Source organism: Maniola hyperantus, chromosome Z (assembly GCF_902806685.2).
Source record: "Maniola hyperantus chromosome Z, iAphHyp1.2, whole genome shotgun sequence".
NCBI classification, from domain to species: Eukaryota; Metazoa; Arthropoda; class Insecta; order Lepidoptera; family Nymphalidae; genus Maniola; species Maniola hyperantus.
Genome location: NC_048564.1, coordinates 13,071,130 through 13,097,069, shown reverse-complemented (window position 1 = coordinate 13,097,069; position 25,940 = coordinate 13,071,130). Strand labels below are relative to the sequence as shown.

Below are 25,940 nucleotides of genomic sequence, written 5' to 3'. Positions count from 1 at the left end.
GAGTATAACAGTTGTACTACTTTCAGTACACGTGTACCTTTATGTGTAGATAGTATAATATAATATATATATATATGTGTGTATATAAAAGGAAAAGCTGACTGACTGACTGACTGATCTATCAACGCACAACTCAAATTAATGTATGGATCGGGTTGAGCATGCAGATAGCTATTATGACTAAGAAAGGATTTTTGAAAATTCAACCGCTAAGGGGGTAAAATCGGGGTTTGAATTTTGTGTAGTCCACGCTGATGAAGTCGCGGGCGTAAGCTCGTATAATTTAAACCTATAAAAATAATATTTCGCGTATGATATGTTAGTATGCGTATGTATACTAAATAGAGTCCCAAAAACCTTGATCTATACGTGTTTTAACTGAGTTTGACAAGATAATATGAACAGACACTATGTACTTTTTTTTGTATGGCAGCCATTTTAATTTTTACTTTTTGTCAAGTTGTAAAAGCATTCTCTCACGCACGATTACGTGATAACGAAGAGAGCACCAATTGCAATGAGGTTGCTCAAGCTCAGGTAAAAATAGCCCTAAACCCGTGGTAAAGAATAACAGCATATTTTAAACTTTCTGATGTTGAAGCAAACAATTTGCTTATAAAAGTAAGTTGTATAAATAAACTAGAAAGAAAGAAAGAAAGAAACTGGTTTATTCATCTTATGCCTAAGGTACAAACTAGACAACTTGCCCCAGCTTGCCCATGTGGCTTTTTTTAGAGAATTTCTATGGCCTTATGTGAAACCGCACATTTTGAGCGCAGCACAACTAAACCGTAGGTCGATTCCGAAAAACCTGCACCAATCATTATTACAATCGCAATTACTGTGATTGGCTTAATTTATACTAGTAGCCAATAGTGAGTGAGCGTCAACCAGAAGTGATTGCGATCGTGACACTGTAGCTGTCATTCTACCGCAATCGAGCTGCAGACATTCAAACGACTTTACTACTAATATTACTCGTAAACGCCGATGAAAATCGCTTTGAACGTTTGAAATCCACTTGGAAGTTAGTTATAAAATCAAAAAAATACAGAAATAAGCAGATTGTGACTTTACCATTTAGGGCCATAAAAATAGCGGGGTATAAGCCAATACATACAATCCTTGTTGTACAACAATTGCCTGAATGAAGGGAGAAAGATCGCTGAATTAGTGACAAGTTCGTCAATACTACAGTTCTTGAGTACCTGTTCAGTCACAACTCACTACTTATACTTATTGTATAATTTTTAGGGTTCTGTACCCGAAGGGACCCAAAACAAGACTCCGCTGTCTGTCCATCCGTATGTATGTCAGTGGGCTGGGCTGTATGGTACGCGTTCGTAATAGTTAGAGTTGAAACTACAAATACTAAAAATTTCAAAACGGTCGCCATGAAAATTAGAAAAAAATAAAAAGAGCTATTTCTAGTAAGATAAGTACGGAACCCTTTATGTGCGAGTCCGGCTCGCACTTGACCATTTTTTTATACGTTAGTGTACAAGAAAGAATACTTTACTTTACAACAAGATCAGGGTTTTCATTTTGAAGGCTACTTGCAAAACAACTTGCATTTCTGTTGTTTATTTTCCATTCATTTTCGACCCATTCATTAGATATTTCTGTACCTAACTTGCCTGGACAACATTACTGAGCCGGTTTCAGACTTTGATACCCTCGTGCACGGGCACTCCGCGCAAGCTCATTCGTCCTAGCATACCTATGCGGTTTTTTATCAATTATGATTCATAATTTATTTGCTAGACAAATACTCACGTTACGCTAGACGGAGCGCCTAATCAAAAATAATATACATAGACGATATTTGAAACTTGTCTGTCGGCTTTATTCCAGATATACCTAGTCACTTTTTGATACTGCGATTGATGCCTTTCTTGGAAATACTAAAAACCATATTGATCGAACTTATCTTAAGTTTTACGATATAGTTGTTTTACGAACTTGTTGAATAAATTAAGTTTTACAAAATTGGAGAGTTCTATCATTGTTAACCATAAGCCTCTTTTACAGATTTCCACAGTATTGAGCAACTTAGCAAGGCACATAGTAGGTGCTAGAATGGTAACCTCGCATCGGAAAACGCAGCGTTGGAAGTCCCCCATTAGGATACAGAATCAAAAGAGTAGCAGGTAGCCATTGTATTTAGGTGGCGCAAGAGCGTTGCGTGTGGAAGTCCCTACAAATGACCTTTGCAGTGGACGCCTATAGGTTGATAATGGTGATAATGATGATGAACAACTTGAAATCTGTAACCTTGTTGTGAGTGTCCACGTTGAGACATTACTGGTAAGACATCTTGAGAACTGGAGCGTCCCAAAATGCGCACTCAATGATGATAAAGTTTACTGGAAACGCAACACCAGTAGTTCGCTTGGGAAAGTGCATGCCGCGGCCGCGTGACTTCATAGCTCAATGGCCAACCCGCTCGGGTTTCTCGTTTCGTTGTAATACGTTCATTATGTCCCTGGTTTGAAATTTAAAGCTTTATGGAAATGCCTTTGTCATACAGTTGTCTACAAGAATGTATAAATAGTGTTCCCAGAGAAACATTGGAGCTGGAGCTTGTTTTTACCCATTTTCTCGAAGAACTAAGACAATTTCCGGGAACAAGATATCACTGTGCAAAATTTCGTCAAAATCGATTCAGCAGTTTAAGATAATCAGAAAAGTTAACAAACAGACAGTTAGACTGATGCACTTTCGCATTTATAAGATTAGTTTGGATTTTCGGAACATAAATGATGCAAAGGTGGTTCTCAAGGTGTGTGAAGTCAGCCAATCTGCACTTGGCCAGTGTGTTAGACAGTGGCCTTAGCCCTTCTCAATTTGAAAGGAGACCCATGCTCGGTAGTGGACCGGCAATAGGTTAAAATGGATGGTAATGATGTGATGCAACTGGTTTTTCTAAAAATACTGAAACAGATACCAATGTTACGTCGGCGGTCGTGCCACACATATGAATCTTAAATTTTAGCATATACCCTCAAACTCTCATAAAAATACCCCATTAGTTACAGATTATAACTTTATACCTAGTTTTTAAGGATAACTAATTTCGAAAAATTATAACGTAATTGCTGTAAGACCTACGTGAGACAATTAGCACTTCGTGACAAGGATGAACGATTGAAATGCTATCGGACTTGAGCGTTCCTAATCGGGATCTGTTGCGTTATCTGTTAATATGCGTAACGGTGTATGTAGGATATATTAAATGATATGTTCTGAATATGAAGTGGTCTAAGAATTATAAGGCCGACCAGACCGGCGCAGAAGATACTTCATCGCCGTCTTATAGTAATCAAGTTCAAAATAACAACCAACCTAAATATTACTATCTCTGAGAAACAAAATACGTAGCGAGGTAATCATAGGAGAACTAAAGTGACTAACATGGCACAATGAATAAGTAAGCTGAAGTGAAGCTGACAGTCATAGTCAGTCAAATGAAGTTATGGAGGCGTTTATACCCTTATTCAGTCAGTTTTGAATGTCGTGCTGTAGCTGTCAAGCTGTATCTGAGCATGCCTTAAGCAAGCGTGCACGCATCCGTCGCGCCGAAATGAAGTCTGAGGCCAACTCGTATGCCCCGCATTCCACCACCAAATACGTACTCACAAAATGGACACCCCGAATGGAACAATAATAATTTATTCATGCATCGGCTACCTTGATACGTTAATACAAAAGGCTCTCCGGTGCCGCATCTTCGCAACTGTCACTTGTTATTAATATTCATTAATGGTTGGTTAACCGACCTATAATAATTATTATAGGTAATCGTACTTATCGGCGCGCGAGGTTTTATCAACTTTCTATTTTTTATAATTCAAACTAGCTCCAACTTTGCACGGGTTACCTAAGAGTTAATGTAGACGATACTCTTTCTTGTTTCTCCATGCATAAGGAGAAAAAAAAGTTGAGTAAATTAGTGCTATAAGACAGGCAGCCAGCGTACTTTACTTTAAATAAAATAATAAAAGGCCTCTGCTCTACTTCACTGCGTCTGTGTGTGCTGGCTCTAACTTATGTATTTATGGGTGGATTTACAAAAATTCTTTGTAGATACATATTTAGAAGTTCGATAGCGTAATCTGGTATGGTTAAAAGACCCAAATCGAGTCACCTATCCTATTAGGTATGTCGAATATTTTGGTCTGTTTGCAGTGGTCAATGACAAGCCTATTTAGGGGCTAATCGATGTCCTCTAATAAACTCTAATTCATTATCAGTGGTGACTGGCGTGGGGTAGCCAAGGTGTTGCGTGACGATCGCGATGTCAACTAATATAATATACTCTGGTACCAGGCCCAGTTTTATATTCCCGCCGGGCGTTTTGATCACGCGATTCAATTTCCAATAACTAATGTCCGCCTCCGCATTTTCTGGCCTAATAAAATTAGGAATAAAGACTTGTGGGAAACATGCCACTAACTCCCAGTGCACAAAAAAATAGGTCTGAGGCGATGGCGATGGGTAGGCATATTTGTCGAAGTGGTACAGGCTACCACTTCGCAAAACATGTCCTGTTGTATTCGGTCTAGGGAGACCCAGTCGACCAACCAACACCTGCAGGAGATCTATTGATGTGAACCTTAAAAGAGTGAGACTGTCATGGAAGTAACTAAAGAGCGGGGGATATGGAAGTATATTGCTGCAGCCCTAAGTTCCACAGGGAAATAAAAAGACTCATCGTTATCATCATCGTCAATGTCCGCATAGCTGCTAATAGCTGAACATGTTTAGAGAATTTAAGATAACGTATTTCTGAATTGGAAAGAGTCTAGAAAGGTATTTTTTTCCATTTATCTTTTTTTTCTGTTAATTGTTGTCATATCAAATTAACAGATATGTAAATTGTGGTAACGTGAATAACTCTAATTAAATAAATTAGGGCGTATTGTAATGGTGGGTTATTTCAAGACACACCTAACACGTTAATTTATGATTATGACGTGGTAAATTGTTCAGTTATTATACATCGTCAGTAATAAGTTGCACCTCTTAGAATTAGATAGTAGGTACGGTCATGTAAGACGGAAACCACAAAGTCACAACATCGCCGTACCTGGAGCTATATCCAAGAAAGCGCGGGCTGGACGCCGTGAGCGAAGACCTGAGAGCCAATAGACCCAAAAAATCGGTTACTCGGCCGGACAAAATGGACGACAAAATATATGAAAAATGACCTCACCTAGGGACAACGCTAAGTCAAAGAAGAAGAATGACTTGATAAATATACAATATACAGGATACACATTTTACATACGAGTTACTTTTATAAAGAGATACCTGGAACCAGAATCAAAATAACCCAAACGCTACGGAGACCAACGATCTCAAACGAGACTGTCGCAAGTGGTTTATGACAGTGCCCTGTGGACATATTTGTCAGTGACCTATGTCCGGCAACGGAAGGTTGAAACGTCAACGACCTAGAACCAGGTGATACAATATTCCTTCTGCGTAAGCGCGTCTACAATAAAATTAATTGAAATCAAACAAATAAACTATGGGATGTGCCATTGGTTCAGCTGAATTGAGCCCCGTAAGTAGTAAGTACACAGGTAATGCATACTATAATAGGCTACTTGACTCATATCTAATTTCGTCCAATAAATGATTATTTATTATAGTATTTTACTTAAGACAACGAAATATATCAATAACAATTATTAAATTTAATTTTAATAATTTTAAAAAATACAGTTTTTATTTTTATTTGAAACTCAGAAAACGCTGTCAGCCATGATGTGACGTCATTAAATATGTAAACAAAGAAATGTCATCCCTATTGGCTAACGTAGTATCCATATATATAAAATTTCAAGTCCTGACTAACTTATATATCAACGCACAGCCTAAACATCTAAACAGCTGGTCCTAGATACATGAAATTTGGTGGGTGTGTTCTTTGTAGGTAAAGAGAAGGTATCCACTAGGAAAGGATTTTTTGAAATTCCAGCCCTGAGTGGGTTAAATGGGGGTTTGAAATTTATGAAGTCCACGCGGGCGAAGTCACGAGCATAAGCTAGTTTTTATATATTTATAAAAACTCATAGTAAACGTAAAAAATTATCGTTTTCTCTTTATAAATTAAATAAGTTATTAAGTAAGACTTACAACAAAGTGATCTTTGCAAAAATAAATTTGGGCTGCAGTCGTTAGTGATATAGGATCCGTTTAAGCAAGTCTTCGCGTGTTACGTATATTTATTTCACTGGGCACTCTAATCCACAACTTTCCTGTGGTCTTTATCGATGCGTTTTTACATTTTCGGATGATACAATAACGATAATTACTATATTTTTCATGTAAATTAGTATAGAAGTCATGTTTATTAAACTTTGGGAGGTTATGTTGTTGTTTACAAATGCATGACGTCAGAGCACAGACAATCTATCGGCCAAACATGGCCGACAGTGTTTTCACCTGTCTAAGAAAAATATATTTTTAAATTAAAGTTTTACGGTTTTTAGGGCGCAAAAAATATAGTGTTAATTTTTTTGATCTAATAGGACAAATATTAACCATTTAAGACCTACTTAAAAAAAGTGTCAACTAGCCTATTGTGCAGAATAGTAGCAATCTGATAATACGCGGGAGTCTCTACTGCTCTACTCTACAATCGCGCACAGTAGGTTTCTACAGAATAGCTCTCACTGCTTTCCTATAGAAGTTATGCGTATCAGATGAAAGTGTGTCGCAAGCTTAGACGTACTTTACTTTTACATAGACATTTCGCAGACAACTGGGAAAGCTTCAACCGCAAGCTATTGCTTTGACCACATAACATAGTTTCTTAGACGTACCTACCACATGCGCTACATTTTAGACGAGAGATAACTTTTCTTCATAGTAAAGTACGCTTCATTAGCGCTTCTTGTATTACAGGTTATTATGATTGACATAATGACAAATTCAATAAGACGAACTTTCAATCGATAAGACATCGTTAGACAATGTTGAATCGATATTTTGGCGTCAAATGAAAGATATTGTGTATTCTTCCGTTTTTAACTTTATAGGTCCACGGGTTTGGGCTGGGCATTGATGAGTCAGTCGGTGAGTGTGAAAAAATTTCTTTTTATATTTTATTAAAAAATTAGAAATCGAGTTTTAGTTTTTGTTCGTTATTTTTAATAAAAACAATTTTATGATAGAGATGCACAAGAATGCATAGCATTATGGACAGTGACTGTGCCAGTGTACAGCCTGCATTTGTGATGCGAATACATTCTTGGAATATTTTTTATAATACATGCGCAAGCGTGCAAGACAGACACGCATTAACTAATGAATATTTTATTGACTGCGACAGCGTTCAAACGTTTTTATTAACCAATCTAAATGGTACGTTTTAATAATACTGTTGCGACCAGATCTACCCTATCATAATCTGGCAACAGTTTCTTCTTTGATTGATTTTGTGCAAAACAAAAAATGTGAAAAGCCCAGTTCCACTGCAAATGGGTTGGTAGTATCGCATTCGTGTTTCGAGGCGTTCCTCGTCCTGATGTAAATTTTGATGTCCACCACAAGGACTGGCTAAACTAAAATGTGAATATTTGTCGTACATAGTTCACCCGCAAAACTCGAGCAAATTGTGGCCGCATTTCACGCGTTATTGAAGAGCATAAAAATCTGAAAAGCTGACTGACTGACTGACTGATCTATCAACGCACAGCTCAAACTACTGGATGGATCGGGCTGAAATTTGGCATGCAGATAGCTATTATGATGTAGACATGCACTAAGAAAGGATTTTTGAAAATTGTAAGATAGGGGTTTAAAATTTGTGTAGTCCATGCGGACGAAAGCGCGAGCATAAGCTAGTCTACTACTAAAGTGCTAAAAGGAGCTAAATATAGTATAGATAGTTCTGTGACTTAAGAACCTCACTAAAAGATTAATTTCATGTACCTAGTTGTAAAGTTGATATTTTGTAAACCTAAGTGCAAGAAATTGGATGACGATGACCTTAATTAAAATGGGCTAAGCTTTATTTATAGCGTTGAACAATTAACACAAATTATAGCGGCGCCGTGAGATATGTACATACGGATATATATACAAAGATCTGACAAAGATTTACGTATGTGTTGCGTACCTACATGATTGTTTATATTGTAATATGTACTTTCCCCCTTTTGGTGCATCAATAATCTTAATTTATCTGGCAATAGCTAGCTTAAAATATCTGTAGATCTGGCAATTTACGTATGACTTTAATACGTCTAGTTTCTAGACGTAGTGAAATGAAATTTTCAAGTTCAAAAATAATAGCCGATCAATAAATTGACACAGAACATGCACAGAACAGAATAATATATTCCATTTTCGTAATACCATATCGTCGTCGTATTGTCCGCTTTATCAAAACATACCCTAAACCAATCGACAGCAAATTTTCTTTATAAAGCGATAAAAGTGAAATTATTTTGGCACGTAACCTGTAATTACGCTTTATACCAGTTCCTTTATCTAAATTTTATACACTGGCTTCAAGAAACCTGAAATTTTATTTAATTTTATTAAGCAATTCAGTGATAAGAGTTTTTTTTATAAATTTTTATAAAAGTACAATGTTGTTATTTATACTGATAACGAAAGATGGCAACGTATACTTGTAGTGTGTAAACACGTATGCTACGCGAGAGTGCGAGATGGCGATCGGGGTATGAGGCGGGGGGACACCCCGCACAACCGCACGTCACCCGCGCTATCCCGCACCTAGTTAGCGCGGGGGATGTGCGGGTGAAGGGGGCGTCCCCACCATGATTGCCATCTCGACTTGTCGCGTAATATACTTGAATTTGCGGTCGTCTTCATTAGATATTGACGACTTCCTCAGGTACCAACAACCAACCGATAATTCAATGGCTTCAACGAATCGTATGTAGATGATCAATAACCCATCTGTTCGACTGTTTATTCGTTAGCAAACAACCTAGCAGTGTGGGACGACCTCCGACGCGCCGTGCTGGACTGACGATCGAAGGTCGATCGATGTGGAAGGCGGGTGACCGTGTGTGGTGGTAGCGCTCTCTCGGGAAAGCTAATGTCCACCAGTGAACGCATTAACGGCTGATTGATTTAAATAACCTTTATGAATATATGATGCCCGCGACTTCGTCCGCGTGAAATTAGATTTTTAAAAACCCCGAGGGAACTCTTTGATTTTTCGGGATAAAAAGTAGCCTATGTCAAGTGCTCCAGGTCTTTATCTATACCCACGGAAAAAATCACGTCAATCCGTTGCACCGTTGCGACGTGATTAAAGCACAAACCAATAAACCAACAAGCGAACCAACAAACACACATTCGCATTTATAATAATGGGTAACTGACTAGCTAATGCAGACTGCATACTTCGTCCACATGGACTTAGGTTTTTAAAAATGTCTTGGGATTCTTTTTTTATTTTTTGGAGATAGAAAGTAGCCTATTTTCGTCTCCGGGATGCAAACTATCGGTACAAAATTTTGTCAAAATCGTATAGGATGGGCCGTGAAAAAGTAATAGCTTGCAAACACAGTTACGCATTTATAATATTCTAGTATGGATTAACTAATAACAGCTCAAAGAATAGACAACGCCGAGCCTTCAGTTTATTAGTAAAATAATGTTTGCTTATTAAATAGTCCTTAACACGACACCATTGTCAAATTTAAAATTATACAACCGGGAGAAGGACGGCTACTTAGGGGAGGGTTGTCCAAAGATGAAGTTACACTAACAAGCATTAATTTATGCCATTATGTAGGAGTGACCAATTAAGTATACATGTGTGAATAATTAAAATAATGGATCTAATAAAACATGTCCACAAAAAAACTAGGTCGTTGAACCGAACCGAAAACTTGTCTAATTAATTAGACTAAACATCAAACCGCTTTACGATGTTAAGCTATTAATAAAATAAACTACAAATGGACAAACCACGCCCAAAAGGATAAGTCATCGAGTTTTTTTAATAGAGATATTAATTATACGGTTGTTAAAGCGTACGTAAGACCTTAGCTCTTTATAAAGTTTGCAGACAGTTGAGTTTCTTAATTAATGAACTTTTACCTAAAAAGCACTTTAAGGTTATCGGACTTTTTCATGTTGTTGCTAGCCCAAACTCAGTTGAGAATTTTTATTTATTACCTACTTATCCACGCAACTTTTTACTTAATATTTGTAATCAAAAACTTTTTCCTGTAATAGGTACTTATGTACAATCATATAATACTCGTACTAACTTCGGCTACTTCTTATTAAGTGACCTGAACTGATTACGGTGTTTAAGGTAGCTCAGTTCGGTGCTTTCTCCATACAAACGTAGGAGGGAAAATACAACAATATTCGATATTGTACGCACAAAACTAAGAATTATATCGATTTATCTCGTCATTATCTAGGTTTATTGATATATAAAACATTGAAAAAAATATTGATTTAAAAGTTACGAGGCTCAAAAGATTCCTATTTTAACACTAAATTAATGACAACTTTTGGCGTAAATAAATAAGATTAGGGATATGAAAATTCTAAAACAATTTATCATTAGACGTTGTTTATTTATTCATTAGTTGAAATAACTTTACTTTGCAAACATAAATTCAGCAGTTTTTTCTCAAAAATACTTTTCGTAAACCCTTTTCGCGCGCTTGATTTCAGTGAAAATCATCGTACCTCTCAACTTTCTCATACAATGTCAAGTGAAAAGCAAACATGCGCTGCCAATTTCGGTCGAGCGTCCTGCGTCACCTTAAGGTTAAAATATAATGCCAGTTTTGGTTAGAACCATTTTAAGGTAATACTAATCATGAATTTTACCGTAGAAACCGATCTTTACAAAAAGTTTGTCATAGAGATAGCTTGTATCCTGGACGACATAGCATTAATTCTTATCCCGAGAAAACATAGGATTCCTACGTTTTCATAATCTCTAAAACTACGTGAACAAAGTCGCGGACACAAGCCTTTATTTCTATAACAGTCGAAGTACACATTGCATCAACGCATCATCGAAAGTGTTTTGTTCAGTTCATTTTATTAGTTGATAGCGCGCACAAGGTTAGTGAGGGCAATGGCCGAAGCTAAGCCCTCCCTCGCCCCTCCGGCACATGGGATACTTAAACCACAACATTAGTAATACAAACTATCACGCACTGTGTATGTCCGACAAAGATATCTAAAGCGTAGAGCGTAGTAGAGCGGCTAATATGTTTTTAACTCTCTACGAATATTGTAATATACGAAAATGTGTTTGTTTTTGTCCTTTTTTCACGCAACAACAGAGCAATGTACCGACGTGATTTATTAAAAACAACTAAATATATAGTATCTTAACTGAAGGGGTGGTTTCGATATCAATGAAGCTGACGATTATTACATAATACGAGAAAGAAAACTTTCAAAATGGCTTCCGGAGTAAAACTTCGGAAAAATTATCACTTATAGTTTGTCTGCCCATCCGTAAGTGTGCTATAGCTATGCTATAGCGTTTAAAAAATAAACAAACTAGTATTAAAGCTTTAAAGTTGTCATTTGACGCAGTTTTATATACAGATTTTGGAAAAAATCTTTCAGGTTAGGTACTTCTTGAATATGATAACTGATAGTACAAATGGCATACCGTTTCGTGTGGAACCTTCTCAATTAACTACTTTAAAATCATTGAGATTTTTAATAGCTTTTTTTTAAACATTTTTTTCGAGATGAGGCTCCAAAGTGGGTAGTTTTACGTGAGTTGAGTTATTCAAGCTCTAACTTCTAAACTACTAATATCAATTTGCTAAGGTCAATCAAGATAGTAAGTACTTGGACTTTTGGAAAAAAAATCAAACAAAAAATGACTTTGTTTGTGATTTCTTCTTCTTTTTGATTTACTGTAAGATGGCTTTTTAAGAGCGTAACTAACACCGGAATTCATATTCATACAACCTTAATGTATTGTATAAAGGTTGAACAATGACACATGTCGTTTAAATCGTCCCTATTTTGATTATGAATTTCAGTGTAAGTAATCCTACCTTATGCGTGTTCTGACACGCATTTGTCTAGTTTTATAACTTCCAACTGTTGTCCTGTCTATTACTAGAAATAACGTTTAAATATCTTTGTCGTTGTTATGAGATTATTTGTGACCCGACATAGCTATGTACGTTTTCATCACATTGGCGCGGCTTGTTGGGAGCAAACTTTCTTAAATCCATTAAAATAGGGTCCGTTAGGGGCATTATAAATATAATCAAGTCAAGCCGTTTCGTGTAAGTACTTATAGGTTTTTATTCCCTTGACGGGTCTTGACATACACGACATACAGGCAGACAACGAAGTGATCTTATAAGGGAGGTATGGACCCCTAAAACACGCGGTATATACGTATTACAATAAAGGCTCAATAACCATGAGTAAGTCGGCCATTCGCTTAATTTACCAGCCCTCGTGTTTAATAAAGCGACTCGTGAGGCGAGTAATTAGGCCGTGGTAACAGGATCCGCAGATCTTTGTCAAGCCATTCCGGCGGGCGTACACTGCACTTTTAATTACGCACCAAGAGATAAAATGAATGGTTTTCAGCTCAGCAGACCTGAGCCGCATCTCAGTGGCTATGTAATTTCGTTGCATTGCGGAAAGGTTCAACATCATTTTTTTTAATTGCAAGATAGGTTTGCGCTTGACGACAATCATGCCTAATCAAAAGCAATGATGAGGTATATCTAGGTTGGAGCGCGCTTGCCTAGAAGATGCCTATAGTTACCTATTCACTCTTGTCTTGAAGATAAGGATAAAGATAAAAAGATTTAAATATACCATGGTTGAATTCATTTTTCTGACGCTTACGAGAATGCAAAGACATCTGGTAACCACGCTTTGAGCAATGTGCAATGTTTTTTTTTAGCGCGAACACTTTGATGTTAATAGTGTAATTATAGAGACTGAAAGAATATTCTGATAATAACTATTGACAACTTTTCTTCCATATCTTTGGAGTCCCGGTGATTATCATTAAATCACTAAGATCTGATCATAACCGTTAAACTAGACCGAGTCATTTTATGTAAAAGTGGACATATGAGATGAGTTTTTCTTGCAAAATACACGGGATTTTGAACCTTAAAGAACCTGGTATAAATATTTATAATAAATCAGCAAGTGATAGTCTATATTTTATATAAAAAGCTGTAAGCTGACTGACTGACTGATCCATCAACGCACAGCTCAAACTACTGGACGGATCGGGCGGAAACTAGGCATGCAAATAGCTATTAAGACGTAGACATCCACTAAGAAAGGAATTTTGAAAATTCAATCCCTAAAGGGGTAAAACATGGGTTTGAAATTTATGTAGTCCACGCAGACGAAGTCGCGGGCATAAGCTAGTAGTATGAGCTGCGCATACGTCGAGGAACGGCTAGGAGAAACGTGTAAAGGGGCTCTAAGCTAAGGCGAAAACAAAAGAGTCCAAGAAAACAAGAGAGTACAATCGCATAACGTCACGTATACATCCCAACGAGTTGCGGTCAACGATAGTCTGAAACCAATAAGTGAGTGGAGATAACCTATATGTGTATTTATACACGTCAGACACGTCTCATTATTTAAATTCTGATAACACACGGCATAATGTTAATATAAATAGGTAAACTCATACTTTCTAAAGTATAAAGGCTATGACACAATGCGTGATGGCTATAAGTACCTGCCCTACGGCGGCGGCTTCAAGAAACACTTGCATTAAAATATATATATATATATATTTATTGTGATTTACACTGGTTACAACTATTGTTTCGGATGATAACGTTTTTAACTCGTCGCCCCGTCCCGTCCCGTCCCCCTCTCCCCACAAACGTTTACAAAATTAAGTATTTTGGTTTCATTAGATTCAGTACACCTTAGTCTAGGCTCGTACGTTTTTTTTTTGGTATTTTAGTTTAGTTAAATTAAAAAATTAAAATACTCAAGAACGTTTTTAGGTGTTTAGGTAAAAATATGGATATTTAGACGCTAATAACTTTTAACATGAGTAATGCTTCTTTAAAATTAAATGTTCGAGCATACGTCTTCATCACTGTTGTATGATTCACGTGCTGGCAAATCGATCCTGTCCTAATTTAAATAGTTATAGATTTTTTACTAACAAATAGGTTTAAGTTTCGTGTAATTACTAACACATATTAATAATTACTAACAATTAGGTTTAAGTTTCGTGTAATTACTACCACCAATATGATCCTTGTTGGTCGAAATAAAAACATTTTATTTATTTTTATTTATTACATAGTTTCTAAAAATCATGAAAATCGGACTACATTTACGGGGAGAAAAACTATATCGCTTTTTGTATGAAAATATACAACTAGTTACTAGACGATCCTCTTATTCAAAATAAACATTGCTATGTGTAATTTCTGTGTTCTGTTGTTCACAAAGACATCTACACGTATGTATTATGCACAAATATTTGAGGTCGCACCATATCAAACTCATTTGCACCGATGCGTGTTTAAAATACATAACTAGTTTAGCCCTTGGTGGCGTAGTTGAATGGACTAGAACAACTAGCCTTCGAGTTAATGCGTAGTTGTCGATATGTTACTGCTAATTTCGCGAACCAGTAACAGATGAGATTACTAGTTAATCTGCAGATTACCTGGCCTATACCCTATGTGCCGAAAGAAGTTAGTGTCGTTTGTGATTGGTTGGTGACTCAAAATGGTTCATTATCATCAAGATCAACCCATCGCCGGCTCACTACAGAGTACGGATCTCCTCTCAGAGTGAGAAGGGTTTTGGCCATAGTCTACCACGCCGGCCATGTGCGGATTGCTAAGGCATGCAGGTTTCCTCACGATGTTTTCCTTCACCGTTGAAGCGAGCCTGTGATAGCCTAGTGGTTAGGGCGTCCGCCTTCTAGTCGGAGGTCGGGGGTTCGATCCTGGGCACGCACCTCTAACTTTTCGGAGTTATGTGCGTTTAAGAAATTAAATATCAAAATGGTTAACGGCCATTAATTTTGCCTCTATGATTGTATGGGAAAACGTAACAGAGAGAGCGCTATATATAACTTCTTTCCGCGGATAGAATATAGATAATTTAAGTGCAAAGTGTTTCGTTTCTCAGGTAACTCAGGTTAACCAGAACCTGCAGCCTAACGGCCAAAACCGCTGGAAAAGTACATAAATATAATAGAAATAGAGACTTTTTATTCAAATAAACTTTACAATGTCATGATTTGCGCCAGATTGCTTTGCAACTTGCAACACAGCACAACTTTTTTCAGTAAGTACGCGCCGCAAAACTGTGTATGCTAACAGAAGCAAACCTATCGGTACTTTGGATTTGTATACTGATTTATTCTATTTTTATTTTTTTGTGATTTAACTGATATAAGATATTCAAAAAGTGTACTATATAATATAAATACTTGCTTACTATATATATGTACTACATATATAAGTGCTTCTTAGTTCTGTCCCTACTATGCTATTGAATATATTTCTATTTAGCCACCGTTTAAAATGACTAAGTAAGTTAATGTATTTTAAGGTGATTTTCACAAATTACAAGTGCTTAGGTAGGTTGTATGGGTATCTATCTACTACCAGAGTCAGCAGGACACTAAACTATAGCCTAAACAATTCTCATTCTGAAGAGATACTTGTGCTCAGTAGTGAGGTGAGGTTAGGGGTTGGTGATGATGATGACTAACTGACAGGCAACATACAGCGCAAATCAGTAGACTTAGAAACTTGAAATAAGTAATTATTGTGCATGGAGATTTTAGGTTCTTTCAGAGATAATATACTTAACTAGCTTATGCTCGCGACTTCATCCGCGTGGACTACACAAATTTCACTCCCATAGGGGTTGAATTTTCAAAAATCTTTTCTTATGGGATGGCTACGCCATTAGGTATAGCCTGCATGCCAAATTTCAGCCTGATCCGTCCAGTAGTTTGAGCTGTGTGTTGAAATGAAATGAAATGAAAATGAAATGAAATGAAATGAAAATCTTTTTATTCGTATAAACTTTTACAAGTGCTTACGAATAGTCGGATGCATCTACTACTGGTTCGGAATGCCTTTCCTGCCGAGAAGAACCAGCAAGAAACTCGGCGGTTGCTCTTTTCAAATATTTGATATAGGTACAAGATTATGCCATGTATAAAATAGTATTTGCAGTCTTGTGCGTTGCTGGAACGAGCTGCAGGTCAAATCCACGCTCTTTTATCATTTAGATAATCTTCAATTGTGTAATATGCTTTTTTCAGGAGCATATTTTAATAGATTTTTTAAACTTGTGCAAAGGTAAGTCCAAAATAGTTTGCGGGATTTTATTATAAAAGGTAATACCCATACCCACAAATGACTTTTGGACTTTCCTGAGGCGGAAGGCAGGAGCTGCAAGTTTGTTTCTGTTTCTAGTTAGCCTATTGTGTAGATCACCAATTTTCTTGTAACTAAGAATATTTTGTCTTACAAAAATTATGTTATTATAAATATATTGAGAGGCTACAGTAAGGATATCTATTTCCTTAAATTTCTCTCGAAGGAATCGCGTGGTCTTAAGTTATAAATTGCGCGTATTGCCCTTTTTTGTAATACAAAAATTCTCCCAATATCTGCCGCTTTACCCCATATTAAGATTCCATAAGACATAATACTATGGAAGTAAGCAAAATATACTATCTTTGCGGTTTCCACGTCAGTTAACTGCCGAATCTTTCTAACAGCGTAAGCGGCAGAGCTTAATTTGCTAGCAAGAGTTGATATATGGGTGCCCCATTGAAGCTTCGCATCTAAGGTTATCCCCAAAAATGTTGTAGTCTCTTCTATTTTCAATGTATCGTTATTTATCATTAAATTAATGTTACTTGTGTTCTTGGTATTGGGCAGTGCGAATTCAACACACTTAGTTTTATTTGCATTTAAAAGTAAATTATTTACGGTAAACCAGTGAGTTACCTGAGATATGGCACTACTTACATCGTCAAAATTGTCTTTATTTCTATCAACTTTAAAAATCAAAGACGTATCATCAGCAAATAGTACAATATCGCAAGTATTTTGGACAAAATATGGTAAATCGTTTATGTATACCAAGAACATGAAAGGACCTAGAATAGAGCCTTGAGGAACACCCATTAGTGAGGCTGATCCGGATGACTTTACATCGTTAACACACACTGTTTGAATACGATTACCAAGATAAGACGCAATGAGACCAAGCGCAGTGTCTTTGATTCCGTAGTGGCTCAATTTAACCAGGAGAGTCTCGTGCTCAACGCAATCAAATGCCTTGGATAAGTCACAAAAAATACCAATGGCATTCTGTGAGCCTTCCCATGCACTGAATATATGCTTTAACAGCATTGCGGCCGCGTCGGTTGTTGATCGACCTTTAGTGAAACCATACTGCTCAGAATGGAGTAGCTTATTTAGATTAAAATGCCGAAGCAGTTGGTTGAGCATGATTTTCTCAAATATCTTGCTCAGTGTTGGCAAAATTGAAATTGGCCTGTAATTATTTGGGTCACTTCTGCAACCAGATTTAAAAAGAGGTATCAATTTACTACATTTCATGAGGTCTGGAAAGGATCCTGAATCCACAGATTCATTAAAAATTATGGCTAGATATGGCGCAATAATATCGATAATATTGCTGATTATTTTTACTGATAACCCCCATAGATCTCCTGTTTTTTTGCTTTGTAAAGATTTGAACACTTTAATAATGTCATGTGGAGTAACGTATTCAAACCTAAACAAGACACCGCACTCAGCAACATTGGCCCTGAGTAGATCATAGGCTTCTGTTGGCGAGGAACTAAGGGAACTAGTAGTGGTGACTGGAATATTCCGGAAAAAATTCTCAAATGTATTTGCAATTTCAATGTTGGAGTCAATAACACGGTTATTAATTTTAAGCTCCAATTTATTGCTGTCCACTTTTTGTTTCCCAATTTCATCCGAGATGACATCCCAAGCTGCTTTTATTTTATTATCAGAGTTAATAACTTTTTGTTTTATGAAAAGTGACTTTGCTTGTATGCAAACCTTTCTGAATAATTTAGAATAATTTCTGACATATTCGACAAATGAGGGAGTGTAATTATATTGTTTTTCTGCATACAAGTCGAACAACTTATTTCTGCTTTTATAAATGCCAACAGTAGCTCAGTCACTAAATTTAAGATTTTTAGACAGCTTTTTCTCTACAATTTTAAAAGTAGAATTAAATTGAGAGTTTATTAGGTCAAAAAAAACATTATAGTGTTCATCCGGACCACCCTGTGTAAACTCAAGTTTAGGTAAAGCAGTTAAAACCTTTTGTTTGAACTGTTTTACCTTTTTAATGGTAACTGGCCTATATTTTATTAGCTTTGTTGTGTCTTGTTTATCACTGGGGACAGATATCATTTGTCCACAGTGATCGGATCTTAGATTCGTGATGATGGATTTTTCGACAATCGTGCATGGAGATAGATCAGTTAGTCAGTCAGTCACCTTTTCCTTTTATATATTTATATGTTGATCCACCCTAAAAAGAATTTTGAGAAATTCTAACAGTGCCCTAAAACCCAACCCTAGGGGGCTTGTGGAAGTTCGCTCGTAGGTCTCAATAGGTGTGTAGAGGTGTGGACAATTATAATATGTATGCCTATGTATAGTCTGTATCGCTACGCGTATGTGTCACAGACACAAAGATACAATTTTGTCTTCATTTTTTTTATATATGTAACTAGCTTATGCTCGTGACTTAATCCGCGTGGACTACACAAATTTCAAACCCCTATTTTACCCCCTTAGGGGTTGAATTTCAAAAACAAAAACAATAATCCTTTCTTAGCGAATGCCTACATCATAATAGCTATCTCCATGCCCAATTTCAGCTCTGTCCGTCCAGTAGTTTGAGCTGTGCATTGATAGATCAGTCAGTCAGTCAGTAATTTTTTCCTTTTATATATGTAATTGTTTACATTTGTATGAGCTTTGCCTATCTGTAATCTACGTGGATAAAGTCGCGAGTAGAAGCTAGTTACAATATAAAGGTGTACAACAATGAAAAGTTATTTGAATAATTTATTAGCTAGTTATTCATGTTTGATATTGAATATTCATGTGATGCAATTGTTTCCATTCAGCATGAAATTAAGCCTACTGAATAATATTGTTTGTTTTTTTTATTGAATAGTTAAGTAAACTAATAGAATTAAAATTTAAATACTAACAACATAATAATAATCATGTATTATTCGACCTGACAGGTCGACATGGCAAACAGAGTATGAGGTGGGGGGGTACGCCCTGCACACCCGCACGTCACCCACGCTCGGCCGCAATGGGATAGAGTAACTTACTCACTAAAAAGTAAAAAAGTACCTATGAACTATGAAGAAACCTAAAAAAGTGTACTACAAATAATTTTTATCATAATCCATCCTAGGATAGCTATTATTTCCTGATGGGTACGCGATTACGAGTTACCTTATCGAAAATCTTCTATTATTACCCCATAAGTTACATTCGCAAGGGCTAATTCGCAGCAGCGGCGTTATCCCCAACTTTCATAGTAATAAGTGATAAAATGCAATAAATACTCGTTCCATGAAAGAATGTAACTCAAAAACAGTCATACATATATTTTAGTAACGTTTTCAATAATAATAATTCAATTGAATTTCTTTCGGTTTGAAATGCCGACATTTCGAAGCAACTTATAAAAAGTTGAAAACTTTTGCAAACATAAAACGATCGATAAATACGCAAGCAAACAAAGTGATTAAAATTAATACACTTATTTAGATTGTTAGTGAAATGAATTGATGTCAAAAAAGAAGCACTTACCTCGTATTTGATGCCAGCAAGGCGCAGCCATGTTTCAACTTTCAAGCAGTACGGGGAAGTCGACGGCAACAAAGGAGTCCGTGGGAACTGGTACAAATATACGACATCTTGCTCGAAGTTAATTTTGTGGACATTCGGCTTCGGTGGAGCCGGCTCAACCTTTTTCTCTTCTATCTTTTCTTCAGCCTTTTCTTCGGTGGCCGGCGTTTCTTCTTTTGTTTGCCCGTTATCCGCTGGAGGGTCGTCTTTTTGCTCCTTCTCTGCCTCCGGCACGTTATTTATCACCTCGGTAGCCATTGTGTACGAGTAATTAACAAAAGTCTTTCAAATTTCTATTATTCACACACAAACGGTTCAAGTTTGGTACGGTTTTGTTTTATACACCGCCGCTTACACAGAGTGCGTTTAAAAATATTACTGACTACCGCGAGGGCGCACCACCGATAGCCAACTGCAATGCAAACTGGTTGCCGCTGGTTGCCGAGCAACGCATACTGCGTCGTACAAAATGGCGGTTCTTTCCGAGCTAATTTCCGAGATTGCTGATGGTATGCTTATGCATCGTGTTATTGATCGTCTCTAATAAGAGAAGCTTAGAATTAAATTTACATTGTAAGATTAACCAAAATATTTGTACAAGAACGTAAAACCTATTATAAAATACCTATCTATTTGACAGTAACTAATAACTATAATTCTAGCCGCGGGGAAGGGGGGTGGGGATGAAATCTGTGGCGACTGGCGGGAATATTCAAAATTCGAGCTTTTAATTTTTTTTTAATTTGCTCTGTTAAATATATAAATACATAATTAGTGGACTCCTAACTGATGCTCGCGATTTTGTCCGTGTGGCTTTAGATTTTAAATTCCCATGGAAATTCATCTTCCGGAATTACTAGTAAGTATTCTTTGTCTGTTCAAAGGAGCAAGCAGTGAAAATGTAACAGACTTATTTTCGCGTAATTATTAGGTCTATAATTATTTACAGTGGGAGCTGATGTTACCCTTCTTTTAAACTGATTGTACGGCTCTGGGTTCTAGCCCTTATAAGCTTACCCTACTGCGGTCTGCGTGACAAAGGTGATAGGGTCTTTTTGGCCAGGTAGGTTCTTGATGATCTGGCGGAAATCGCGCGCGCATTTCTACTGTTCATGCAGCAGAATATATTCTGTCCGCGAATTTCCTGTAGATTAATCATATTACAAGATGTTTCTATTTGATCTTCATGTTGTTTTGTCGAATAGGTAGACAAATAAAAAATACATACCAAAGCCTCCCAATCATTGAAATCATAATAAGGTAGGTCCCAACAGATTGAAAAAGGAAAGGCATTCCGAACCAGTGGTAGATGCATCCGACTATTCGTAAGCACTTGTAAAAGTTTATACGAATAAAAAAAAAAGATTTTCATTTCATTTCATTTCATTTCATTGTCCTTTATGGGCATTCCGAACCAACAGTGCTAGATTCACTTAACGATTAGAGTTATACGAAGACGTGCACATCAATCTTCTTCGTCAATATTATTATTATCGTCTATCGTATAATGCTCTGACGCTCCGCGGTGTTTCAGTTGGTTACTAATTACGGAGAATAATAACACTAATTACAATCTCAATAAAATTGTTCACTTAAATGATTGGCTCAATTTTAGTGTTTTTGCTGCAAGAATGCATTTCAGCCAATCAGAGATAGTTGCGATTGTCACACTGTTACTATCAAACTACGGCGATAGGCCTCCGGTTTGTTCAATAATAGTTCAGTAAGTTGTTCATTGAGTGTTGTTCATTAAGCCTAAGTGTTGTATCACCACAACACGCAGTACAGTTCGTCTGTCTGCACACAGTTCCAAAAATGATATCTACTGAAAATATTACAAAAAATAAACCTGATCTCAGTAAGAAATAAAAAGCGAATAAAGTTCAATAAAATACATTTATTTAATAGCTATCGTAGATCAAAATACAAGAAATTCGTACAATAAAGATTGTTATAATAATTATAATGGCAAACACATCTCACAACTGCCATTATAGTAAAATCAGTCAGTTTACTGTTATAATACAAGTAAAAGTATTGAAAAAGTTGCAAGCGCAATATGTTAAAAACTACAGTAGAGGCGTAAATTTCATAACCCAAGCCGAAGACGAAGTAATTTAGAGCCTCGATAGCTCAACGGTTAAAGGAGCGGACTGAAAACCGAAAGGTCGCCGGTTCAAATCCCACCCGTTGCACTATTCTCATACCTACTCCTAGCACAAGCTTTACGCTTAATTGAAGGGGAAAGTGGAATATTAGTCAGCATTTCACTTGGCTAATATTCTTTCTTTAAAAAAAACATTACCGCACTACTACCTAAAACTCATATTAAGTATTTACCGTGCTAAGATTAAGTATTTAATTTGTTCAAAGTTAATAGTTTGATGTTGACTTTGTTCACTATTAAAAAGAATATTTAAAATATAATAAATACATTTCATTTCATTTGATTATACAAAATATATTTTCTTTAAAACCAAGAGGTAAAAGGCTTAGATTAACAACCCTATAATTATTTAATCATGACTGTAACTTAATCGATTCAAGTTGCCGGAACGAATCGGTTTTATATTTAGATATTATAATAATACATAGGACGCTATAGATATGGCGTGCCATACAAAATAAGTTTTTTTTCCGAATCGAAGCAGAACCCAACCGAAGCGAACCCAGGAATTAAAACTTGTGTCAAATGATCCTCGTGTTGAAAGATGTTTGATCACTAGTATTTGGTTCCGTAAGCTGTGGTAGCCTAGTGGTTAGGAGGTCCGCCTTCCAATCGGAGGTCAGGGGTTCGACCCGGGCACGCACCTCTAACTTTTCGGAGTTATGTGCGTTTTTAAGTTATTAAAATATCACTTGCTTTAACGGTGAAGGAAAACATCGTGAGGAAACCTGCATGCCTGAGAGTTCTCCATAATGTTCTCAAAGGTGTGTGAAGTCTGCCAATCCGCACTTGGCCAGCGTGGTAGACTATGGCCAAAACCCTTCTCAGTCTGAGAGGAGACCCGTGCTCTGTAGTGAGCCGGCGATGGGTTGATCATGATGATCATGATGATCATGATTTAGTTCCGAGTACGCTCACGTGACGCTCACTGCTGCAATCAGCGCCAAAGTAGCGACAATCAAGTTACTTCAAATACTTCATATCTATACTCTATCCAACGGATTGAAGTTAATATAGCGTCCTCTCTCTTACGTTATCTAAATATATAAAAGAAAAGGGTGGCTGACAGACTGACTGACTGATCTATCAACACACAGCTCAAACTACTGGACGGATCGGGCCGAAATTTGGCATGCAGATAGCTGTTATGACGTAGGCATCCGCTAAGAGAGGATTTTTGAAAATTCAACCCCTAAGGGGGTGAAATAGGAGTTTGAAGTTTGTGTAATCCACGCGGACGAAGTCGCGAGCATAAGCTAGTCCTATACAAATGATAAGCAAAAAAGTTTTGAAGGACCGTTTTGAATGACTAACCAATCATCAACATTCCTCTCATTGTTGGGAATAATACGCAGAGGAACTTTCAGCTTTTATAAAATTACGAAGGTCTGGCACGCGTTGGCTCTCTCTAGAACCTATGTTTTCCGTACTAACTTCCTCCCATCTCCCATCCCACAACTCCCATCGGCGGTGTTCCCACTAGATTACAACATGGGGTTATTCAAGGGGCGGACCAACAAATTCCTAAAAGGATGGCAAATTTTCCGTGAATAGAGTTGTGCAGAAAACAGACTATCTCTGCTCTCCGCGGATATATAACATCATCATGACCAACCCATTGCCGGCACACTATTGAGCACAGTTTTTTTCTCAGAATGAATCATCTCCAGAAATACCTAGCGTACTATGTTAATAGTATTATTATATATCTATGGTTTTATACCTACAGCTACAATTGATAATATCCACAAAATTAACACTTATAGTCTATACCTATCATATTAATAACTATAAGCATAACGAGATTTGTGATGCATAATTAACAATTATTGCATTGATTGTATTATCGGATAGCTATATGTCTAAACAATATGATTAAATAATATTCCTTAGATCAATGTATAAAAAGTAGCACACATTTAAAACATGTATGCTTAATTTATATCATATTTCATGGATCTCATTTAACTAGTCTTGTACATAATACGTTTAAAAAAAAACTATACTCATACACATGGCTAACAATTAAGATTAAGAGTTCATCGTCATCACTAAAATAATTGCATGGTTCACAAGTTAAATATTGTTATATAAATAATATATATTATGCCATTTTATTTATAGTATTATGATTTATTAAAACATATTAAAAGTATAATAATGAAGTGGATTGTATTACAGTACGCGACACATCAACCTTTAGAAGATGATAGCAGGTTTGTAGAGCATTGTCTCTGTCGTTGAGACTGACAAGACTTCATATAGGTATGAGTGACAGAGGCAACGCTCTATAAAGCTGAAATGCCATTCTAAAGGCCGATGTACATTAGTTTCTGCCGTGTACTGTACGTCTCTTTAAGGCACAATAATGAGACTGTATTCAATCTGTAAAGATTCATGACTTGTCTAATGGTGCGCTTAGGTATGCTAATATGGGCCACTGAAATTCCTCAATTCTAGGAAATTTAGTCAATTGAGACGTCACGACCACATGGAGCAATTTACCGCAATACCTGAAAATTTCTGCAATGTAATGCATTATAATTGCTCCAGATTGCTCCACTTATTGCTTCAGCTTGACTTATACAAATGTAGCAAATTTTCAATTATTGCTGGGTATTGCCGTAAATTGCTTCATGTAGTTGTGACGTCATAATTGACTGAATTGCCTGGAACTGCAGAATTTCAATTGCCCGTAAAGCGTACCTTGAGAGGCAACACCCCTTCAGACTGCAGTGGAACTGAGCCGCAGCGGTTTTTTTTGGATAACAACTCAAATTAAATTTTATTTTATTTAGCAGCGACGTTGTGAGTCATTTCTTTGTTTAGTTTTCGTTCTATCAATGTCAACAGCATGTCAAAGTAAATAAAACTGGATGTAAGGTGTTATCAAAAAAAGATGTCGTCCCTCAGATCGACTACACTCCATAGATATGCGTCGGACCTTGTACATATTATAAAATATGTAACCATACATAATAATATATGTGAATACTTTACAGTAATTCATCCTTGAAAAAATAAACTAAAATGTTATTTACACTAATTACCATTATCATTTTGTAACTTATTATACACTAGCTTATGCTCACGACTTCGTCCGCGTGGACTACACAGATTTCAAATCCCTATATTACCCCCTAAGGGGTTGAATTTACAAAAACCCTTTCTTAGCGGATGTCTACGTCGTAATAGCTATCTGCATGCTAAATTTCAGCCCTATTCGTCCTGCTGTGCTGTGCGTTGATAGATCAGTCAGTCAGTTTTTCCTTTCATATATATATATATATATATACAAGTAGGGTGCGTGGGTGCGCGGACCACTGAAGTGGTCCGCGAGCATGCAGCGTTGGTTTTTCAAAATGTGGACTTTATTCGCCATGCATTTTCTATGGAAAAATAAATTCCACCATTTTGAATTTTTTTTTCTACTTATCGAGTAGACCTTCGGATCCTGATCATCTTTTGCTAAGAAACCACTCTTCCATCTTTTATACCCTCCGAGATAGGTCCCGATAAAATTTGTATGGCGGCCATCTTTTTTTCGCCATTTTAAATTTTTTTCAGCTCATTGGCAATTGGATGACGTTTCAAGTGACATTTGCTCGAGCACCCCCCACCTATCTTCAAGACCTTAAGCGTGCTCTTCACCCGTCTCCGAAATCCTCAATCATCAGCTCTCTCCGTATTTTTCCTCTGAATGAATTTTTGTCTTCTATACGAAACCATCAGTCAAAAAAATTTTTTTCATACAAAAATGTTCAGGAGAGGTGATCAATGAGTGAGTCAGTCAGTCAATCAGTAAATCATCACGAGCAGCTATATATATATTAATATATATAGATAATTATTGTAAACATATAATA

General features: G+C 36.7%; 1 protein-coding gene across 1 annotated transcript in view; it reads right to left on the bottom strand.

The window, feature by feature from the left end:
- fax (failed axon connections) overlaps positions 1-20,331 on the bottom strand; it is a 51,730-nt gene extending 31,399 nt beyond the window's left edge. The window contains exon 1 of the mRNA XM_034983861.2: positions 19,869-20,331. Within this exon, the coding sequence (XP_034839752.1) occupies positions 19,869-20,165 (297 nt within the window). The 5' untranslated portion in view covers positions 20,166-20,331. The remainder of the gene's footprint in view (positions 1-19,868) is intronic.
- Between the last annotated feature and the right edge of the window lie 5,609 nt (positions 20,332-25,940).